Below are 22,490 nucleotides of genomic sequence, written 5' to 3'. Positions count from 1 at the left end.
AGGGAGTGCCGCACTGTCAGAGGGTCAGTACTGAGAGAGCGCCGCACTGTCAGAGGGTCAGTGCTGAGGGAGTGCCGCACTGTCAGAGGGTCAGTGCCGAGGGAGCGCCGCACTGTCAGAGGATCAGTGCTGAGGGAGTGCCGCACTGTCAGAGGGTCAGTGCTGAGGGAGTGCCGCACTGTCAGAGGGTCAGTGCCGAGGGAGCGCCGCACTGTCAGAGGGTCGAGGGTCAGTGCTGAGGGAGTGCCGCACCGTCAGAGGGTCAGTGCTGAGAGACTATAAGACACACCTTTTACACTTGTAGCTGCAATTTTTCCTCAAACTCTCTCCATCTTCCCTCTCCCCAAGTCTTTGTCGAACTTGCTCACATCTGGACCCTGGAACCTTCCCTGCCTCTCCCACCCTGGCTCCATCAGTAGGTTTGTGCATTGCCAGAGTGACTTACTGGCAATCCAGATGTGGTTTGATTGCATGGGCAAATTCTTCTTTTTGCCAAATGGGCCACGAATGCATGTCGCTGTCCACATGATGTCAATATTCATGTGTGCACGGCCTGTGAACTTTAACATTTTTATGCATTAGTTACAAAGGGAGAACAGGAAAATGAGATTACAGAAATATCGGTGTCCAAACGCAGAGGGGGATCTCTGACCCAGATGTGTTTATCTACACTGTTGTTAAGGGTACACAAGATGTTATCTCCTGGTAGCGGATGTCCATGTTACACAGCACTGTGACTGGGATGTGACCTTTTCTTTATCAGTGAGTGGTGCTGTATATATCTCAGCTTTACTGCCCTGACATTATCGAGCTAGCTTTGTTGACTGGATATGTATTTCTGTTTTTCTGTTGTTGTCATGGGGGTGTTGGGGGTGGTTGGGGGGGGGGGGGGGGGGGGGCGGGATGTGCGGTTGAGGTTAGTGAATGTGTGGTTACACACAAGCTTCGGAACAACATCAGCACCATTTTCACACAGGGGGACATCCTGATAGCACCTTACAAGATTACAACAAGGCTCGGATTCCCTTCAACTCATGTTCAATAATCGGACATGCATACAAAATAAATTGCGATTCTATAGCACCTGTCAAGTCCTCAGAACGCCCGTTACACTCAACAAAGCCACGTTTAAACGTGGTCATTCAGGGGAGGCGATGGCCTCGTGGTATTATCGCTAGATTATTAATCCAGAAACTCAGCTAATGGACCGGGGTTCGAATCCTGCCACAGCAGATGGTAGAATTTGAATTCAATAAAATAAAATCTGGAATTAAGAATCTGCTGATGACCCATTGTCAGAAAAACCCATCTGATCCCTTCAGGAAGGAAATCTGCCATCCTTACCCCGGTCTGGCCTACATGTGACTCCAGAGCCACAGCAATGTGGTTGACTCTCAACTGCCCTCCAAGGGCAACTAGGGATGGGCAATAAATGCTGGCCAGCCAGTGACACCCACGTCCCACAAATTAATTTTTAACATCCTGCTGTAAATTCACGCCAGTATCAATCCGATTTCTGTGTCTCTCTCGGCATATTCTCCCCCACTCACCCCCTGCCTGCCCTCGAACAGAGCTGTGGGAGAATTCCACCTCCTGTCTCTCTCTCTCTCTCCTTGAAGTATTTGTTTATATCAAACCCTTGTTGCTTTGAGAGGCAGAGGACAGAGCACCAAGAAAGGAGAGTGGAAGGGGAAGAGATTAGTCATTCAGTTTTTTTTTAAATCCAGAAACCACTCGTTTAACAATCCACTACAGTAACTGCTACATGATGAGCTGCGACTCGCAGCCCAGTCTGTGTAAAAAGCATTACTTTTCTTGACATAACAGCCTTTTAATACTTAGTGTCAAAGCTGATGCAGTACAGGTGCACTTAGAGATCTTTGTGCTGCCCTGCATTGTCTTTCAAAGTCAATCAATCCCATTTCAGCCAGGAGAACATGACATTGCTCCATCAGAGACTCCACTTGCACCAATCTTTATAGCCTCCTCGCCCGAGGTAAATGCAGCAGTAACCTAACTGAGGAGAGAGGCAGTTTGATCAATATTCCAATCAGGTTCAATACCTCTGCTAAAGTACCTCCTCCCCGGCAAATCCTTTCTTTGTCAACAGCCCTTGAATTCGCTCTTGGGGGTGTGGGGAGAGACGGGGGAGTAGGGCAAGTCGACAGCTCAGTGACCATCACTGATTGCTGTGCAGATACATGGGATTTGGGCCGGTGTCTGTGGGAGTTTGCACATTCTCCCTGTGTCTGCGTGGGTTTTCTCCGGGTGCTCCGGTTTCCTCCCACACCCCAAAGATGTGCTATTAGGCTGATTGGCAGGAATAAATTGTCCCTAAATTAGTTTCCCTCAATGTGGATGGCCATAAAACAATAGATAAGAGGTCATGGGTGGAGGGGGGACTGGTAATGTTAAAATGGCAGCACGGGCTCGTTGGGCCGAAGGGCCTGTTTCCCGGGCTGTTTTTGTTCTTTTGTCCTCTTTCTCACTCACTCTCTTTCCCATTCTCTCTGTCTCTTTCTCACTCTCCTGCTCACTCTCTATCTCTTCTCATTCTCTCTCTCTCTCTTTCTTTCTTACTTGGTGTCTCTCTCTTTCTCAATCTCTCTGTCTCTTTCTCCCTCTCTCTCTTTCTCACTCTCTCTCTCTCTCACTCTCTTTTTCTCTTTCTCACTTTTTTCTCTCTTTCTTACTCTGTCTCTATTTTCTCTCTCTCTCACTCTCTCTGTCTCTTACTCTCTCTCTTTCTTATCTCTACCCCCCTCCTGTCTCTCTCTCTCTCTGAGTTTGGAAGTTCAACTTCAATTATCAAGAGTTTTGATCTCCTCTAGGTAACACACAACATTTCAATGGAACTATGTTAAAAAGAGAGATTTTTTTTCTCTTCTGCAGCCAGCTTAGTTCAAAGCCAGGATTGAAGCTGTTTTGTCAAAGAACCACTCACTATAGTTAACTTATGTTGACTACTTCTTATCTCCGATACTTATTTCCCAGTCAACCTGGTCACATGATCACTTACTGGCAGCAAAGTGCTTTACATAAATTCCCTTTCAACGTAACCTAGTTCCCAAAGATGTAATATCATTTTGTTTCCCCGTACCTTCCACAACACCAACCCTGTCCCCCCCCGGCAGCCCCCCCCCCCCAAACCACACCCCCCACCCCTGCAAAGGCACACGGGATGTCACACAGAGCACTTCGCCCAGGTACCAACAATCTGAGCAATCCAGTCTGTCTCACACCTCTATGTCCTTCCCCCCCACAGTCCTGCAGTTTTCTCTCCTCAAATACTGAACATGATTTTTTCCATTCTTCCTGGTTGGAATGGAGTGAAGTGCGTTGGAAAGCTGTTGGCGAGGGATAGGGAGGGAAAGGGTCAAGCTCGGGTACAGCTTGAGGAAGGTGATGGGATGGTGGGGCAGGGGAAAGGTTGTGGAGTCGAATGAGGGCTGCGGGGATGGGGGGAGGAGGAGGAGGGTTGTGGGGGTGGGCAGGGGGAGGGCTGTGGGGGTGGGGGAGGATTGGTGGGGGTGGGGGTGGGGGAGGATTGGTGGGGGTGGGGATGGGGGAGGGTTGTGGGGGAGGGTTGTGGGGGTGGGGGTGGGGGAAGGGGGAGGGGGGGTGGAGGGTGGGGGTGGGGGAAGGGGTGTCAGAGATGGTGGGGGTGTGGTGAATGGTGGGGGTGTGAGAGGTGTGAGCGGGATTGGGTGTGGGGGACGAGGAGGGGGTGGGGAGGAGGGAGGGTTGCGAGGGGAGGGGTTGCCGAGGGGAGGGGTTGCGAGGCGGGGAGGGGTTGCGAGGGAGGGGTTGCGAGGCGGGAGGGGTTGCGAGGGGAGGGGTTGCGAGGGGAGGGGTTGCGAGGCGGGTGGGGTTGCAAGGCGGGGAGGGGTTGCGAGGCGGGAGGGGTTGCGAGGGGAGGGGTTGCGAGGCGGGGTGGGTGTGAAATGATCAGGGAGAAATCTATTGTGATATCAAGGAGATGCTAAAAGACAGATTGTAAATCTCCCAGTCTTCTCCCGCACACCCTCCCCTCCTACACCCCCTTTCCCTTCCCCCTACACCCCCTCCCTCTCACACCCCCACCCCTACACCCTGTTCGCCTTACCCCCTCCCCCCTTCTCCCTGCACCCATTTCCCTTTCCCCCCCCAGAGCCCCTTCTCCTCCCCATTCCCCTACACCCTCTCCCTCCCACACTCTCTCCCCCTACACCCCCCCCCCTTTCCCTATGCTCCCCCCTCCCTCTCCCCTTTCCCCTACACCCTGTACCTTCAGTCCCTCCCTCCCACAGCCCTCCCCTTCCACCCCATTCCCCTCTACCCTCTCCCCCCCTCCCCACTCTCCCTACACTCCATCCCCCATATTCCCTCCCTCCCACACCCCCCCACCCCCGACTCCCCCACCCTGCACCCGCTCTCCCCCATACCCCCTCCCCCCTACACCCCCTTCTCCCCATACCCTTCCACTTGCCACTAACCCCACCCCCCCCCGCCCCCCACCCCCTGCTGTAAACAACCTGAGTTTAATTTCCCTCCATGGAAATAGAGATTATTTTTCTCTCTGAATCTATTTTGAACAGAGAGCCGAGAGGGAGAGAGAGAGAGACAACAACTGAAGCCGACATCAATCTGCAGGCACTGTCGCTGCCTTCTCATCTGTCAAGCTGTCTGTGAGGCAGTTAAATATTTCTGAAAGATCTCTGGAGCTCCATCCGTCATGTGTGAGAACAGAAGGAGCCATTGCAGTGATCTGGGTCAATCAATATGCTCACATCAGCTCCCCCGCTCCCTAACTCCCCACACTGACTCCATCCACTGGGGAATCCTGTTTCAATTATTCAGATTAAGAGTTTTGCTTTAATATGAAAGACTGGTTGCTGCCTCTTTGATACCAGCCTCTGTCAAGCGTGCAAAGGAAGCGCAGAAACATGGGAACGCAAGGAGGCCATTCAGCCCATCCAAACATTCATTGTCATAAGGGCAAATTTTACTGTCACGTCCACCACGGGAACCGTAGCAGGCTGGGATCGGACCATGCAAAGATCCATTGACCTCAACGGGGGTTTTTCCAATTTTTGGGTGAACATAAGAACCAGGAGCAGGAGTCGGCCACTCGGCCCCGCGAGCCTGCCCTGCTATTCAATAAGATCACGGCTGATCTTCTCGTGGACTCAGCTCCACTTACCTGCCCGCTCACCATAACCCTTAATTCCTTCACTGTTCAAAAACGTATCCTTGCCTTAAAAACATTCAATGAGGTAGCCTCAACTGCTTCACTGGGCAGGGAATTCCACAGATTCACAACGCTTTGGGTGAAGAAGTTCCTCCTCAACTCAGTCCTAAATCTGCTCCCCCTTATTTTGAGGCCCTGCCCCCCAGTTCTAGTTTCACCCCGCCAGTGGAAACAACTTCCCTGCTTCTATCTTATCCATTCCCTTCATAATCTTATATGTTTCTATAAGATCTCCCCTCGTTCTTCTCAATTGCAATGAGTATAGCCCCAGTCTACTCAATCTCTCCTCATAAGCCAACCCTCTCAACTCCACTCATTGAGTCACAGTCAGGAGGGTAAATTTTACAGTCCCGTCTGTTATGGTTCCCAGCAAGGGGTGGGGGGGAATGGGGGAAACCATGGAAAGATCCATTGATCTTGGGCAGAATTGTATGGTTTCGGGATGAACTAGGCTGTAAAATTTCTGCCCATAGGGTCATACAGCACAGAAAAGGCTCTTCAGCCCATCGCATCTGCACGAACAATAACTACTGCTAAAGGTGCACTAATCCCATTTTCCTGCACTTGTCCCATTTTACTTGAATGTTATGATAATTCAAGTGCTTCCCAGGCAGCACGCTCCTGATTCCCACCATCCTCGAGTGAAAAAGTTGAAGAAGGAGTAGAAGTTTCTTTGTTAGTCACAAGTCGGCTAACATTAACACTGCAATGAAGTTACTGTGAAAATCCCCTAGTCACCACACTCCAGTGTCAGTCCAGGTATACAGACGGAGAATTTAGCACGGCCAATCTGCCCAACTAGCACATCTATTGGACTGTGGGAAGAAACCAGAGGAAACCCACGCAGACACGGAGAGAATGTGCAGATTCCGCACAGACAGTGACCCAAGCTGGGAATTGAACTTGGGTCCCTGGCGCTGTGAGGCAGCGATGCTCACCCACTGTGCCACCGTGCCACCCAATCTGTATCTGATCTGTACCTTAACCCCAGCTTGGCCCCAGAGCCTTCATCCAGCAAACACCCTGTCAATTAGTTTAGGCTGAGTGAACATTTATCTTGTTTTTCCAGAAGATGCCAATGTTCTTCCCATTATTTGTTGGGATGGAGGCAGCAGTGCCAGCCATGCAGTGCACAGCATGATCCCACAATGAGACGAGGCTTCGGTTAGTCAGCTTCCAGTGGGTTTTGATCCTCATCTCGCCTTCCTCAAAAGAGTGAAATCGTCAACATCACCACCAGAAGGGTCAAATACAGCCTGAAGGATATTGTTACCACTTCATTCGACAGCCTAGTGGTATTATCGTGAGACTATTACTCCAGAAACTCAGCTAATGTTCTGGGGACCTGGGTTCGAATCCCGCCACGGCAGATGGTGGAATTTGAATTTAATAAAAAATATTTGGAATTAAGGACCTACTGATGACCACGAAACCATTGCCGGTTGTCGGAAAAACCCATTTGGTTCACTAATGTCTGTTAGGGGAGGAAATCTGCTGTTCCTTACCTGGTCTGGTCTATATATGACTCCAGAGCCACAGCAACATGGTTAACTCTCAACTGCCCTCTGAAATGGCCTAGCAAGCCATTCAGTTCAAGGGCAATTAGGCATTGGCAGTAAATGTTGGCCCAGCCAGCAATTCCCATGTCCCATGACTGGAAGGGCTGAATGGCCTCCTCTTATATTTCTAAGTGGCCTCAATCCACTGGAGGGGGGGGGGGGTGAGGAGGGACGGAGGGAGTGTGTGGCGGTAAGGAGGGGGAGAAATAGATCAGGGTTCTGGCTCCCCCCAGTTTGTTCCATTATACCGTGGGGGAGTCACTTCATTATATTGTGGGTGACATGCTCATAGTTACCCCGTCATCAGGAGCAGTGTGAGATAAATGCAAGTCTTTCTTTATCTTGATTGCTGTGCCTTCCATGGCAGAATAGCTTTATCATGGAAGATGAGTCCTCAAAGCCAACATTGACTCATCATTGGATAACTCACCTTCTCTCTCTGGCAGCGTCACTTGTAGGACACATTTCACAATATGTGTGTTGACCTGTAATGGAAATCCCTACACGGAGGCCCAGGGCAGAATACCATTGTGGACACAGGTATGGAGTGATGTGAACACTGTTATTAACAGGGTTGAGTTATGTTTGAAATGCACCTGGTTGGGGGGGGTGGTGGGAAGGGGAGCAATATTAGTTGGGTGACATCGAGCTTGTGCATTGAAGTTCTTTTTGTTCATATTTAATTCCCAGAATGTAATCATCGCTGGCTAGACCAGCTTTTAAAGTTTATTTATTACAGTCACAACTAGATTTACATTAACGCTGCAATGAAGTCATTGTGAACATCCCCTTGTCGCCACACTCCGGCAAGGGAAAGTTTAGCATGGCCAATTCACCCTAACCCTTCCGGACTGTGGGAAGAAACCCACGCAGACACAGGGAGATCGTGCAGACTCCACACAGTCAGTGACCCAAGCCAGGGGTTGAACTCAGGTCCCTAAAGCTATGAGGCAGCAGTGCTAACCACTGTGCCACCATCCCTAGTTGCTGTTGCGAAGGTGGTGGTGAGAAGGTGGATGTTTCTATGTTTCTAACTCGGGATCACTCACCTAAGGACTCCATTAAGTGAATAATCTGTTAACTATCTTTGATACCAAACCACAAACTCCATTAAACTGACGGCTCCACTAACTACGTGTCCATGGATTCCATTAACCCAATAACTTCACTAACTAAGGATTAAACAGCAAATCTCAGCTCTCTGGGAACTGGGGGGCAGTCACTCAATGTGGGCAGCACGGTAGCACAGTGGTTAGCGCTGCTTTCTCACAGTGCCAGGGACCCGAGTTCGATTCTCAGCTTGGGTCACTGTCTGTGCGGAGTCTGCATGTTCTCCCCATGTCTGCGTGGGTTTCCTCCGAGTGCTCCGGCTTCCTCCCACACTCCAAAGGTATTTGATTTGATTTATTATTGTCACATGTATTAACATACAGTGAAGAGTATTGTTCCTTGTGCGCTATACAGACAAAGCATACCGTTCATAGAGAAGGAAAGGAAAGGGTGCAGAATGTAGTGTTACAGTCATAGCTAGGGTGTAGTGAAAGATCAATTTAATGCAAGGTAGATCCATTCAAAAGTCTGACAGCAGCAGGGAAGAAGCTGTTCTTGAGTCGGTTGGTACGTGACCTCAGACTTTTGTAACTTTTTCCCAACGGAAGAAGGTGGAAGAGAGAATGTCCGGGGTGTGGCGGTTCTTAATTATGTTGGCTGCTTTGCCAAGGCAGTGGGAAGTGTAGACAGAGTCAATGGATGGGAGGCTGGTTTGCGTGATGGATTGGGCTACATTCACAACCTTTTGTAGATCCTTGTGGTCTTGGGCAGAGCAGGAATTGCTGTGATACAACCAGAAAGAATGCTTTCTGTGGTGCACCTGTAAAAGACATGTGCGGGTTAGGTGGATTGGCAATGCTAAATTGCCCCTTACTGTTCGAAGGTGTGCGAGCTAGGTGGGCTGACTGTGCTAAGTTTCCCCTTCGTGTCAGGGGGATTGGTAGGGTAAACATGTGAGGTGTAGATTTGATGGGTCGAATCACAGACATACTTAGTCATGATGTGGAGATGCCGGTGTTGGACTGGGGTAAACACAGCAAGAAGTCTCACAACACTGGGTTAAAGTCCAACCAGTTTATTTGATAGTAAACCCAAAAACTTGTGGGATTACTATCAAATAAACTGGTTGGACATTAACCTGGTGTTGTGAGACTTCTTACTCCTTCTGTACTGTAGGAATTCTATCAACCTGTAATGCATCGCTGTAGGTTTTCAAACTGTGAACTGGTCAGAGATGGAACCATTCCTGCGAACATCACACACCAGAGACAGGCTTTCCACTGCTAACCAAAGTGGCTGAAAGCTTTCCTGGATTTAGTTAATTTAACCCTAGGGTACAATTGATCCATAGCCTTGTGTTGCCGTGAGCAGACTTGTAGCAGCAATGTCTCTCCCAGAGGCAAGCTTTGGCTTTATTGTAAATGTTCCATTAATCTATCGAGAAATCCCCCTGCTACTGCCGACTCCCTCTTACTTTTATGTATCTGCCTTCTCTGGCAAGACGACTTTTCCTCTGTTTGCGAAATAGCCTCAATCTGTGGCCAGGTGGCTTCCCATCGATGGAATGCGGGGCCCAGGTGTGACTGAAACATCCCTGGTGTGTGTGTGTGTGTGTGTTCCAGGAACTCACCTTTCCCAATCACCTTTACACAACAGGATTGAGGAGTGAATAGATAATGTTATTGTCAACACTACATGCCACAGGCAGTCAACAGCGCAGTTTTGACATTTTCAATTGCTCCCCCAACCTTGGCTGGATTTAGACGGCACGGTAGCACAGTGGGTTAGCACTGCTGCTTCATAGCTCCAGGGACCTGGGTTCGATTCCTGGCTTGGGTCAGTGTCTGTGTGGAGTTTGCACATTCTCCCCGTGTCTGCATGGGTTTCCTCCTGGTGCTCTGGTTTCCTCCCACAGTCCAAAGATGTGCGGGTTAGGTTGATTGGCTATGCTAAAAATTACCCCTTAAAGTTATGAGATGTGTTGGTTAGAGGGATTAGTGGGTAAACATGTAGGGATATGGGGGTAGGGCCTGGGTGGGATTGTAGTTGGTGCAGACTCGATGGGCCTCCGTCTACACTGTATGGTCTCTAGGATTTGAGGGATTTGATCTCTCGCTCTATCTCCTGAATAGGGCGGCATGTTAGCACAGTGGTTAGCACTGCTGCTTCACAGCTCCAGGGTCCTGGGTTCAATTCCTGGCTCAGGTCACTGTCTGTGTGGAGTTTGCACATTCTCCTCGTGTCTGCGTGGGTTTCCTCCAGGTACTCCGGTTTCCTCCCACAGTCCAAAGATGTGCGGGTTAGGTTGATTGGCCATGCTAAGAAATTGCCCCTTAATGTCCAGGGATGTGTAGGTTAGAGGGATTAGTGGGTATAATATGTAGGGATATGGGGGTAGGGCCTGGGTGGGATTGTGTTCGGTACAGACTCGATGGGCTGAAGGGCCTCTTTCTGCACTGTAGGGTTCTATGAACACCGGACCTGCTTCCTGGATGGATTGGCTCAACTGTTAAGGTCCTGCCCCTTGTTGTTCTAGATTCTTCCTGCCAGAGGAAATGATTTCTCTCTATCGACCCCCATCCTTCAATCATTATTGTGGGAGCACGGTCCCCTTAAGGAGTGAACGTTCATGGGTCACGGGGCCCATACTGCAGGGAATTGCGCGAGCCTCGGCCAATGGGGAGGAAGCGTGCAAGGACCGGGGGACGGGGGACGGGGAACGGGGGGCGGGGGGCGGGGGGCGGGGGGGTGTGTGTGTGTGTGGGGCAGGAGATCCTCAGTGCAAGCCCGGGGCGGGAGATGGGGGGCAGGAGATCCTCAGTGCAAGCCCGGGAGTCAAGACCAATGTCATAGCTTTTATCTTCATTCATTCATGGGGTGAGGACATTGCTGGCTGGACCAGCATTTATTACCCAACCCTGCGGGCAGTTGAGAGTCAACCACATTGCTGTGGCTCTGGAGTCTCACGTAGACCAGATCAGATAAGGCGGCACAATGGTTAGCACTACCACCTCACAGCACCAGGGATCCGGGTTCAATTCCTGGCTTGGGTCACTGTCAATGCGGAGTTTGCACATTCTCCCCATGTCTGCGTGGGTTTCCTCTCTCAGTCCGAAAGAAGTGTTTTGGTGAGGGTGCATTGACCTGAGCAGGCGCCGGAGCATGGCGACTGGGGGAATTTCAAAGTAACTTCGTCGCAGTGTTAATGTAAGCCTTACTCATGACTAATAAATAACTAAGGAAGGCAGATTTCCTTCCTGATAGGACGTTAATGAACAGGATGAGTTTTTCCAACAATGGTTCCACAGTCATCCTTTTAATTCCAGATTTTTATTGGATTCAAATTCCACTATCAGCCGGGACAGGATTTGAACCGAGGTCCCCAGAACATTAGCCGAGTTTTTGGATTAATAGCATTGTGATAATACCACTAAGGCCATCACCTCCCCTGTTGATAGCTTTACTTTGTGATTGCTGAATAAATCACCTTCCTGGTTTAAGCAGCCTCAGGCTATTACAATTACAAACACCTCATTTAGATCACCCATTAATCTCCCAAACACGAGGCTAGCCTATAAAATCTGGACTCGGAATTCAACACGTTTACCCCCGGATCTGGTGGAAAAGACCGTTTGGAACTGAGGTTATAGAGTCACAGAGTCAGAGAGGTTTACGGCACGGAAACAGGCCCTTCAGCCCAACTTGTCCATGCCGCCACCCTTTGTTTAAAACCACTAAGCTAGTCCCAATTGCCCACATTTGGCCCAGACCCCTCTATACCCATCGCGCCCATGTAACTGTCTAAATGCTTCTTAAAAGACAAAATTGTACCCGCCTCTACTACTACCTCTGGCATTTCGCTCGAGACTCTCACTACTCTGTGTGAAAAAATTGCCCCTCTGGACACTTTGGTATCTCTCCCCTCCCACCTTAAACCTACGCCCTCTAGTTTTAGACGCCCCTACCTTTGGGGAAAATATATTGACTATCTAGCTGATCTGTGCTCCTTATTATTTTATAGACCTCTATAAGATCACCCCTCAGCCTCCTACACTCCAGAGAAAAAAGTCCCAGTCTATCCAGCTTCTCCTTATAACTCAATCCATCAAGTCCCAGTAGCATCCTAGTAAATCTTTTCTGCACGCTTTCTAGTTCAATAATATCCTTTCTATAATAGGGTGACCAGAACCGTGCACACTATTCCAAGTGTGGCCTTACTAATGTCTTGTACAATTTCAACAAGACATCCCAACTCCTGTATTCAATGTCCTGACCAATGAAACCAAGCATGCCGAATGCCTTCTTCACCACTCTGTCCACCTGTGACTCCACTTTCAAGGAGCTATGAACCTGTACCCCTAGGTCTCTTTGTTCTGTAACTCTCCCCAATGCCCTACCATTAACTGAGTAAGTCCTACCCTGGTTCAATCGACCAAAATGCATCACCTCGCATTTATCTAAATTAAACTCCACCTGCCATTCATCAGCCCACTGGTAAAAGGTATCTGGATCGGGAATGTTGTCAGGGACAATCGGTCTCAGTGCACAGAGGATTCGAATCCAACATTGTGCCTGATCTTCAATGGAATCTGGTCATTCCTGGTGGAAAACTCATGCTGTTGGGATTTTGATGAGGGCTGGAGTTGAATTCAGCTCTGTACGATTGAAGGTACTCCCCGATACCGAGGTAACTCTGCCCACTTACAACAAAATCATTGAGAGAGAGGCCATTCAGCCCTTTGGTTCACTGCGACTCTGAAAGACTTTACAATGAGCCCCATCCCTCTGCTCCCTTTCTCCACAATCCTGTTAATGTTTCTTTTTCAAATGCATAAAATCAGAACAGAATCCTGACAGTGTAGAAGGAGGCCAATCGGCCCATCAGGTCTGCACCTATTCTTTGAGAGAGTGCCTTACCCAGGCTCTGTCCCTGTAATCCTACATATTTACCCACTAATCTCCTTAATTTACGCATCTAAGGGGCAATTTAGCATGGCCAATCCATCTAACATACACATTTTTGGACACTAAAGGGCAATTTAGCATGGCCAATCCCCCTAACCTGCACATCTTGATTCACTAAGGGACGATTTAGTCTGGCCTATACATATTGGTACAATAAGGAGCAATTTAGCATGGCCAATCCCCCTAACCTGCACATCTCTGGACACTAAGGGGCAATTTAGCATGGCCAATCCACCTAACCTGCACATCTTTGGACACTAAGGGGCAAATTAGCATGGCCAATCCACCTAACCTGCGCACCTGTGAATTCTAATAGGCAATTTAACATGGCCTATTCACCTAGCCTGAACATCTTTGCAGTGTGGGAGGAAACTGGAGCATCCGGAGGAAGTCCACACAGCAGCAACAAGGTAAACAAAACTGCAAACACAGATACAATTGGGTAAGACACCACACCCTGCTGGCAGAATGCCCACTGACACAGCCTGTCAAAACATTTCCTGGACTGTGCAGGAACCCTTCAGAGCAACAGAGTCTAACGTGGAGTTACTGACAGTGCCTGGGAGGGGGCTCCACACTGCCTCAGCAAGGCAACTCCTGCAGAGTTCCACAGGGGTCTGCTATAATCAGCCGAGGATGGGCCCATTCCGCCCAGAGATGGGGAAATATTCCCAGGAATCATCATCCCCTCCATCTGTGTCCTTCAGGATCAACAGAGAATGTCCCTCAGATATATCCAACTCGGGATATAGTCAGGGCGACAGTGCCACCTGCAGGAACTCTGTCCTCTCCCAGACTGGCCTCACTCCGACCCGTTCTCCTTCTCTTCTCCCTCTGTCGGACAGAGTTTTCCAGGGATTGGTGAGGAAAGGTTACCTGCCGTCGTGCTGAGAAATATCTTATTCCTGAGCTAAACCCTTGTTGATATTTTCAATTCAACATCCCAGTATCAGTCCATATTGGACTGAACATTCTCTCAGAGTCAGAGAGGTTTACAGCACGGAAACAGGCCCTTCGGCCCAACTTGTCCATGCCACCCCTTTTTTGAAGCCACTAAGCTAATCCCAATTGCCCACATTTGGCCCATATCCCTCTAAACTCCTTGTACCCATGTAACTGTCTAAACACTTTGTAAAAGGCAAAATTGTACCCGCCTCTACTACTGCCTCTAGCAGCTCGTTCCAAACACTCACTACCCTCTGTGTGAAAGACTTGCCCTCTGGACCCTTTTGTATCTCTCCCCTCTCACCTTAAACCTCTGCCCTCTAGTTTTAGCCGACCTCCCTTTGGGGAAAGGATATTGACTACCCAGCTGATCTATGCCTCTCATTATTTTATAGACCTCTATAACATCATCCCTAAGCCTCCTACACTCCAGGGAAAAAAGTCCCAGTCTATCCAACTTCTCTTTATAACTCCATCCATCAGGTCCCAGTAACAGACAAACATTGAGGATAGGAGCAGGAAGAGGCCATTTGGCCCTTCCAATCTGCTTCATCACGATCATGGCTGATCATTCAACTCAATAGCCTAATCCTGCTTTCTCCCCATAAACATTGATCCAGTTCACCATGCTAAGTTGCTCCTTATTGTAGCAATATGTACAGGCCAGGCTAAATTGTCCCTCAGTGAATCAATAGCCCCAAGGTAGTCAAACTTTTCTGCACTCTTTCTAGTTTAATAATATCCTTTCTATAATAGGGTGACCAGAACTGTACACAGTATTCCAAGTGTGGCCTTACCAATGTCTTGTAGAACTTCAACAAGACATCCCAACTCCTGTATTCAATGTTCTGACCGATGAAACCAAGAATGCCGAACGCCTTCTTCACCACTCTGTCCACCTGTGACTCCACTTTCAAGGAGTTATGAACCTGTACCTCGAGATCTCTCTTTGTTCTGTAATCTCCTTAATTAACTGAGTAAGTCCTGCCCCGATTCAATCGACCAAGATGTATCACCTCGCATTTATTTAAATTAAACTCCATCTGCCATCTGTCAGCCCACTGGCCCAATTCATCAAGATCCCGTTGCAATCCGCGATAACCTTCTTCACGTACACTGTGCCACCAATCCTGGTGTCATCTGCAAACTTGTTAACCATGCCTCCTAAATTCTCACCTACATCGTTTCAGCTGCTTTTATATCCTCCCTTTCCCTGCTCGATTTGGATTAATAGTTTCTTGTCCTTATTTGCATTTTAATTGCTCTCGTTATCTATTTCGGGTTCTTCACTGCCCCTGGTGTGCAGCAGTCTTCTGGCTGAAATTAGACAGAAATGAAATTGTGTTTCCGAGGTTCAGTACTTAAATCATCTAGGTCACTGGGAAGGCAGTCGGCAGAGAGGCACGGCTGACCGTCTATGATCCATCTCTGACCGTCTGGACAGTTGACAGCACCCGGATGACCAATAAGCAACTGCAGTCCCTGATCTCTAATCCCAAAAAGCCAAACCAGTTTAAAAACTTCCACGTTTATTTATTGGTGTTACTAATAGGTTTACATCTTTCTCTGCACCCTAACTATGGCTGTAACACTACATTCTGCACCCTCTCTTTTCCTTCTCTATGAACAGTATGCTTTGTCTGTATAGCGCACAATAAACAATACTTCTCACTGCATACTAATACATGTGACAATAATAAACTAAATCAAATTTCAGAGTTGGGAGGGTTGGCTTATGAGGAGAGACTGAGGCTATACTCATTGGAATTGAGAAGAACGAGGGGAGATCTTATAGAAACATATAAGATTATGAAGGGAAATAGATAAGATAGAAGCAGGGAAGTTGTTTTCACTGGTGGGTGAAACTAGAACTAGGCATGGCCTCACAATAAAGGGGATCAGATTTAGGACTGAGTTGAGGAGGAACTTCTTCACACAAAGGGTTGTGAATTTGTGGAATTCCCTGCCCAGTTGAGGCTCCCTCATTGAATGTTTTTAAGGCAAGGATAGATTGAACAGTAAAGGAATTAAGGGTTATGGTGAGGGGGCGGGTAAGTGGAGCTGAGTCCACAAAAAGATCAGCCGTGATCTTATTGAATGGCAGGGCAGGCTCGAGGGGCTGAATGGCCGACTCCTGCTCCTAGTTCTTATGTTCTTAAATCAAAATGTTAACGCTGCAATGAAGTTACTGTGAAAAGTCCCCTAGTCGCCACACTCAGGCACCTGTTTGGGTTACACTGAGGGAGAATTTAGCAGGGTCAACGCACCCTAACCAGCATGTCTTCCGCACTGTGGGAGGAAACCGGAGCACCCAGTTCCCAGGTGGGTCACTGTCTGTGTGGAGTTTGGACATTCTCTGTATGGGTCTCCTTTGGGTTCTCCAGTTTCCTCTCACACTCCAAAGATTAAACTTTATTTATTAGTCACAAGTCAGATTTATATTAACACTGCATTGAAATTCCCCGAGTCGCCACACTCTGGCGCCTGTTTGGGTTAATGCACCCTAACCAGCACGGTCTTTCAGACTGTGGGAGGAAACTGGAGCACCCGGAGGAAACCCACACAGACACAGGGAGAATGTGCAGACTCCACACAGACAGTGACCCAAGCCGGGAATTGAACCCGGGTCCCCAGCGCTGTGAGGCAGCAGTGCTAACCTCTGTGCCACCCAATATCTGGAATATTTTATATCTGGTAAAGAGAAATATTCAAAGAAGAGAGATGTGAGTGTCGGTATTTTTTTGAATATCCTGTTGATTTGTCTCTGGGGTCACGCACGGAGCAGGAGATTGTCCTGGAGATTGTCTTGCCATTGCTGGAGACCTCCTGAAGGGTTGGGGACCCCAATATCGAAATGTGATGTGCTGTTCAGCACTTATTCATCCCTGTGTTTGTCAACTGTAAGGTTTGTCTTGCAAGGCAGTGAAATGCCTTTAAGATGCTCTGCTGCGGATGCGGGGCAGTGTTGCTGGCTTTGTAAGTTGGGAAGGAGGCAGCTTTCCTGAGAGACGCCCTCCAGAGATGTTCGGTGCTATCCATCACGGACGGGAGATGTCAGCTTGGGACCTGAGCGGTGTCTGCCCAATGTTCAGTCAGCCTCTCTCCCCCGGCAGCTGACAGCATCAGCTTGAGATGTTTCAGCTTGGGAAGGGGCAGTGGGATTTTCACGAGCAGGCTGGCACATTCAGTCACAAGACACTCAGTCTTGCCCAACCTCCTCCTTGAAGATGAAAGCTCAGTTTGACAGTGTTGGAGTTGCTGATTCAGCTGAATATGACAGTGAGATGGAGCTTGGAGAGTATTTTTGACATTGTGCATTAAAGCTAACAGGTCTGGTTGCAAAACTCTCTGTATACTTTAGGACATTCTTTGATTGTAGAATTATAGAATTCCTACAGCGCAGAAGGAGGCCATTTGGCCCATCGAGTCTGCACCGATCACAATTTCACCCAGACCCTATCCCCGTAACCCCATGTATTTACACTAGCTAGTTCCCCTGTCACTAAGGGGCAATTTAGCATGGCCAATCCACCTAACCCGCACACTGTATGGATGGCATGGTGGCACAGTGGGTTAGCACTGCTGCCTTACAGCGCCGGGGACCCGGGTTCAATTCCCCGCCTTGGGTCTCTGTCTGTGTGGAGTCTGCACATTCTCCCCGTGCCTGCGTGGGTTTCTTCCAGGTGCTCCGGTTTCCTCCCACAGTCTGAAAGATGTGCTGGTTAGGGTGCATTAACCCAAACAGGTGCCAGAGTGTGGCGACCAGGGGAATTTCGGCGCAGTGTTCATATAAATCCTACTTGTGACTAAAAAATAAAGTTTAATCTTTGGAGTGTGGGAGGAAACCGGAGAACCCAAAGGAGACCCACGCAGAGAATGTGTAAACGCCAGACAGACAGTGACCCACCTGGGAATCAAACCTGGGTCCCTGGCACCGTGAGGCAGCAGTGCTAACCACTCTGCCACTGTGCTGCCTTTAACATAGTTTGCTCAGTGTGAGTTGGCTGCTGCCTTTCCCTGTGTTAAACAGTGACTGCACTTTTAAAGCATTTCATGGTTTGTAAAGCATTTTGAGAGTTGGCAAAAGGTGCTACATAAATGCAGGCATGTCCCATTGCCTTTAAATCGCTTCCATCTCGTGCATTTGGCTTTATGGGGGGGGGGACGGGGGGCATCCTGAAGGATGGATGATCTAAACTGACAGGAAGTGACCAGCGGGATATGATATACCAGTGTTTGTCTCAAAGATTAGACACAATCCGTCTGACCTGTAACTGGGGGATTGTCCTGTTAAGGAACCGCTGACCCTGGTGGTTGGAATCTAAGCCTCCCTCAATCACAGAGCGGTGGTCCTGTCAGCTTCACTTGTTTTGAACTGGACGCTGGAGAAAGGCCTGCGATCCGTCTTTTCCTGCCTGTTATTGTCTCTGTACCGTTCCGAGATTCCTCTCTCTCCCCCTTGGTCACGTTCGATTCTCCTGAACTTTCACCTTTCCATGTCTGGCTGCCACTTGCCACCTCTTCAGAAGGTTCCAGAATGACCTGAGAGACAATTTTTAAAACAAGCGCAGTGAGGAATTTTGTTCATACTTGCTGTTTCCCATCATTCTTCATCCCAAGATGTGCGCGTTAGGTGGATTGGCCATGCTAGATTTCCCCTTAGTGGTGACACAGTGGTTAGCGCTGCTGCCTCTCAGTGCAGGGACCCGGGTTCAATTCCCAACTTGGGTCACTGTCTGTGTGGAGTCTGCACGTTCTCCCGGTGTCTGCATGGGTTTCCTCGGGTGCTCTGGTTTCCTCTCAGAGTCCAAAGACGTGCTGGTTAAGGGTGCATCGGCCGTGTTAAATTCTCCCTCAGTGTACCCGAACAGGTGCTGGAGTGTGGCAACTTGGGGTTTTCATAGAATCATCGAATCTACAGTACAGAAGGAGGCCATTCGGCCCATCGAGGCTGCACCAACAACAATCCCACCCAAGCCCTGTTTCTGTAACCCCACATATTTACCCTCCTTAACCCCCCCTGACAAAGTGCTATCTTAGCATGGCCAATCAACCTAACCTGCACATCATTGGGCTGTGGGAGGAAACCCACACAGACACGGGGAGAACATGCAATCTCTGCACAGCCAGTGACCCAAACCAGGAATCAAACCCAGTTCTCTGGTGCTGTGAGGCAGCAGTGCCAACCACTGTGCTGCCCTACACAGTAACTTCATTGCAGTGTTAATGTAAGCCTAAATTGTTAAAGTTTACTTATTAGTTACAAGTAAAGCTTATATTAACACTGCAATGAAGTTATTGTAAAATTCCCCTAGTCGCCACACTCTGGTGCCTGTTCGGATCAACGCACCCTAACCAGCACGTCTTTCGGACTGTGGAAGGAAACCCACGCAGATATGGGGAAAATGAGCAATCTCCACACAGACAGTGACCCGAGCCGGGAATCGAACCCGGGTCCCTGGCGCTGTGAGGCAGCAGCGCTAACCACTGTATCATCTTACTACCCCTAATTAATTAATCAGCTATGATCATACTGGCTGGTGGAGCAGGTTCAAGGGGCCGAATGGCCTACTCCTGCCCCTATTTCTTACATTCTTATTGTCCTTCTGGTTGGTAAAGGTTGTGGGTTAGGTGTTTGCACTGTGAGTGGGGAAGGTTACAGAAGTTGTCCTACCTCACTGTGTGGATCACAGACACTGACACACGGTGACTGTCTGGTTGTGGTTATGTCGGTTGACCCTTGGCTACTCTCTCCCTCTGGGCTGGGACGTGAGGAGTCTCCACCATCTGGAGCGTCTGTAACCAAGTTACAAAAAAGACAAAGCTAGCTTTATAATAATGTGGAGATGCCGGTGTTGGACTGGGGTGGGCACAGTAAGAAGTCTCACACCACCAGGTTAAAGTCCAACAGGTTTATTTGGTAGTGTACGTGTCAATATGATCAATCTTCTTGGAGATCCTTTCCACTTGGAGCCGGCAGTTTGCGATGTTGATGGTAGTTATGACGTGGAGTGTCTGTGTCAATATGCACCATCAATATGTGTTTACCAAATAAACCTGCTGGACTTTAACCTGGTATTGTGAGACTTCTTACTGTGTAGATCATTTAGGACAGAGATGAGGAGACATTTCTTCACCCAGAGAGTGGTCAGCCTGTGGAATTCATAAGAACATAAGAACATAAGAAATAGGAGCAGGAGTAGGCCATCCAGCCCTTCGAGCCTGCCCCACCATTCAATAAGATCATGGCTGATCTGTCGTGGCTCAGTTCCACTTTCCCGCCCTCTCCCCATAACCCTTAATCCCCTCTCTTATCAAGAACCCATCAACCCGCTTCTTAAAAATATTTAGCGAGGCAGCCTCCACCACTTCAACGGGCAGAGAATTCCAGAGATTCACCACCCTTTGAGTGAAGAAGTTCCTCCTCAACTCCGTTCTAAACCGCCCCCCCTTTATCTTGAGGCTGTGACCCCTAGTCCTACTGTCTTTTTTGAGCGGGAAGAGTCTCTCCACCTCTATCCTATCCATCCCATTCATCATCTTATACGTCTCAATGAGATCTCCCCTCATTCTTCTAAACTCTAGCGAGTACAAGCCTAGTTTATCCAGCCTCTCCTCATAGCTCAATCCCCTCAACTCCGGACCTCAATTCACTACCACAGGAAGTAGTTGAGACAAAAACATTGTACGTTTCCAAGAAGCGGATAGAGCACTTGGATCTAAAGGAATCAGGAGATGTTGGGGGGACGGGGTTTGCGGTGGAGGAGGCAAGATCAGGCTATTAGATTGGATGCTCAGTTATGATCATAATGAATGGCGGAGCAGGCTGTTTTTATTATTCATTTGTGGGACGTGGGCATCGCTGGCTGTCCCGCATTTATTGCCCAACCCTAGTTGCCCTTGTTCAGTTATCAGCCACGTTGCTGTGGCTCTGGAGTCGCAAGTAGGCCAGACCAGGTAAGGATGGCAGATTTCCTTCCCTAAAGCAATCGGATGGGTTTTTCCAATAATCGACAATGGTTCCATGGTCATCAGTAGATCCTTAATTCCAGATAGTTTTTATTGAATTCAAATTCCACCAACTGCCAGATTTGAACCCAGGCTGGACGGGCCGAATGGCCTTCTCCTGCTCCTATTTTCTATGAAGCACAATAATGAAGAACTCACGGACTGATGGGAGATCTCCCATTTGGATTTGCAGCCACACGTTGACTCTTTGGCTCCAGTCCCCTGGTGCCTCCACTTGCCAAACGCGGTCATGCTCGTGGGGCCGTGACTGTAAATACTTGGAACAAACTGAAACAGAGAAGGTTATTTTACAATTTATCCTCTTCCCCACCATCCTCTCCGCACCCTCCACATTCACAGACCCTCCCCCCCCCTTGCTCCTGTGTCACAGCCACTGGCCGCTCCCCCCACCCACCCTGAGCCCCCTTTCCCAATCCAGATATCCGGAGCAGGATGGATTCCGGTGCGGCAGAGATCAGCTTCAGGAGGGAGCTGGAAGAGCTCAGCACTGACCGAAGGGGCATCGCTCCCAACAATGTTCTCGGCCTCTGAGACGCAAGAGAATCCACATCCAGATTAAAGCAGCCAACAGATTATCATTCAGAAAGCACGGTCTAGGCTCAGATACAAACAGGTTGCAATGGTGCAGGGGTTAGCACGGCTGCCTCATAGTGCCAGGGTCCAGGGTTCAATTCCAGCCTTGGTCTCCTCCTACACTCCACAGACGTGCGGGTTAGGTGGGTTGGCCATGCTAAATTGTCCCTTAGTGCCCCTAGGTTGTAGGTTAGGTAGATTGGCAGTGCTAAATTGCCCCTTAGTGTCCAAAGATGTGCAGGTTTGGTGGGTTGGCCATGCTAAATTGCCCCTTAGTGTCAGGGGGACTAGCTGGGTAAACATGCGGGGTTATGAATGGGATTATTGTCAGTGCAGATTAGATGGACTGAATGATTAAACCCGGCAAGAGGCAGGGATTGGAGGAAGTTAGTGACCCCAGAGGGCCGTGAGACTTTGAGGTTACACAGAGAGGAGGGGGTGAGGGAGTGGAGGGGGTGAGGGAGTGGAGGGGGTGAGGGAGTGGAGGGGGTGAGGGAGTGGAGGGGGTGAGGGAGTGGAGGGGGTGAGGGAGTGGAGGGGGTGAGGGAGTGGAGGGGGTGAGGGAGTGGAGGGGGTGAGGGAATGGAGGGGGTGAGGGAATGGAGGGAGTGAGATTGAGGCTTGGATTGGCAGCTAAGAACACTTAATTGTTGGACTCTCACAGGCTGAGCTCAAATTTGAGCTCAATCTGAACCACAGGCCCAGGAACGAGATGTAGGTGTGTGAGCGTTACTATCCCTTTACCCCTGTACATGGCTCCTGACATGGGTCTGCTGATTGCCACAGCTTCATCTTCACAGAAGGTGCTGCAAAAATCCTGCAGGATCTTCAGGCCAATTCCTTGACGTTGGTGAGCCCGTCTGACAAACACCGTGTCCAACACTGGGAGCTGGTAACACAGGCCGGTGCACTCAGCGCACAGACTACCTGGAAAAACACAGGCCCAAATAATCCAACCAACACAAAGCACACTTCAGACCCTCTCAGGCATCCCCCCCTCCCCCCACCCAACCCCACCCCCACCCCCCAACCCCTCCCCCCCACCCCTCCCCCCACCCCCCAACCCCTCCCCCCACCCCTACCCCCAACCCCACCACCCCCCAACCCCTCCCCCCAACAACCCCACCCCTCCGCCCAAC

The 22,490-nt window shown here is 49.4% G+C and overlaps 1 protein-coding gene across 1 annotated transcript; it reads right to left on the bottom strand.

Moving 5' to 3' along the window:
- Window positions 1–8,143: 8,143 nt before the first annotated feature.
- On the bottom strand, window positions 8,144–22,278 carry LOC145340757 (uncharacterized; the record flags this gene model as incomplete). Its single annotated transcript, XM_080185217.1, has 5 exons — window positions 8,144–8,659; window positions 18,018–18,291; window positions 19,424–19,545; window positions 20,917–21,045; window positions 22,096–22,278. Coding segments are annotated over 4 exons (644 nt in total), but the record flags the coding sequence as incomplete, so codon positions are not given.
- Window positions 22,279–22,490: the final 212 nt, after the last annotated feature.

This window comes from Carcharhinus amblyrhynchos, unplaced genomic scaffold (genome assembly GCF_965287045.1).
Source record: "Carcharhinus amblyrhynchos unplaced genomic scaffold, sCarAmb.v2.hapA chromosome_1391, whole genome shotgun sequence".
NCBI classification, from domain to species: Eukaryota; Metazoa; Chordata; class Chondrichthyes; order Carcharhiniformes; family Carcharhinidae; genus Carcharhinus; species Carcharhinus amblyrhynchos.
This window is presented reverse-complemented; position numbering and strand designations above follow the sequence as displayed.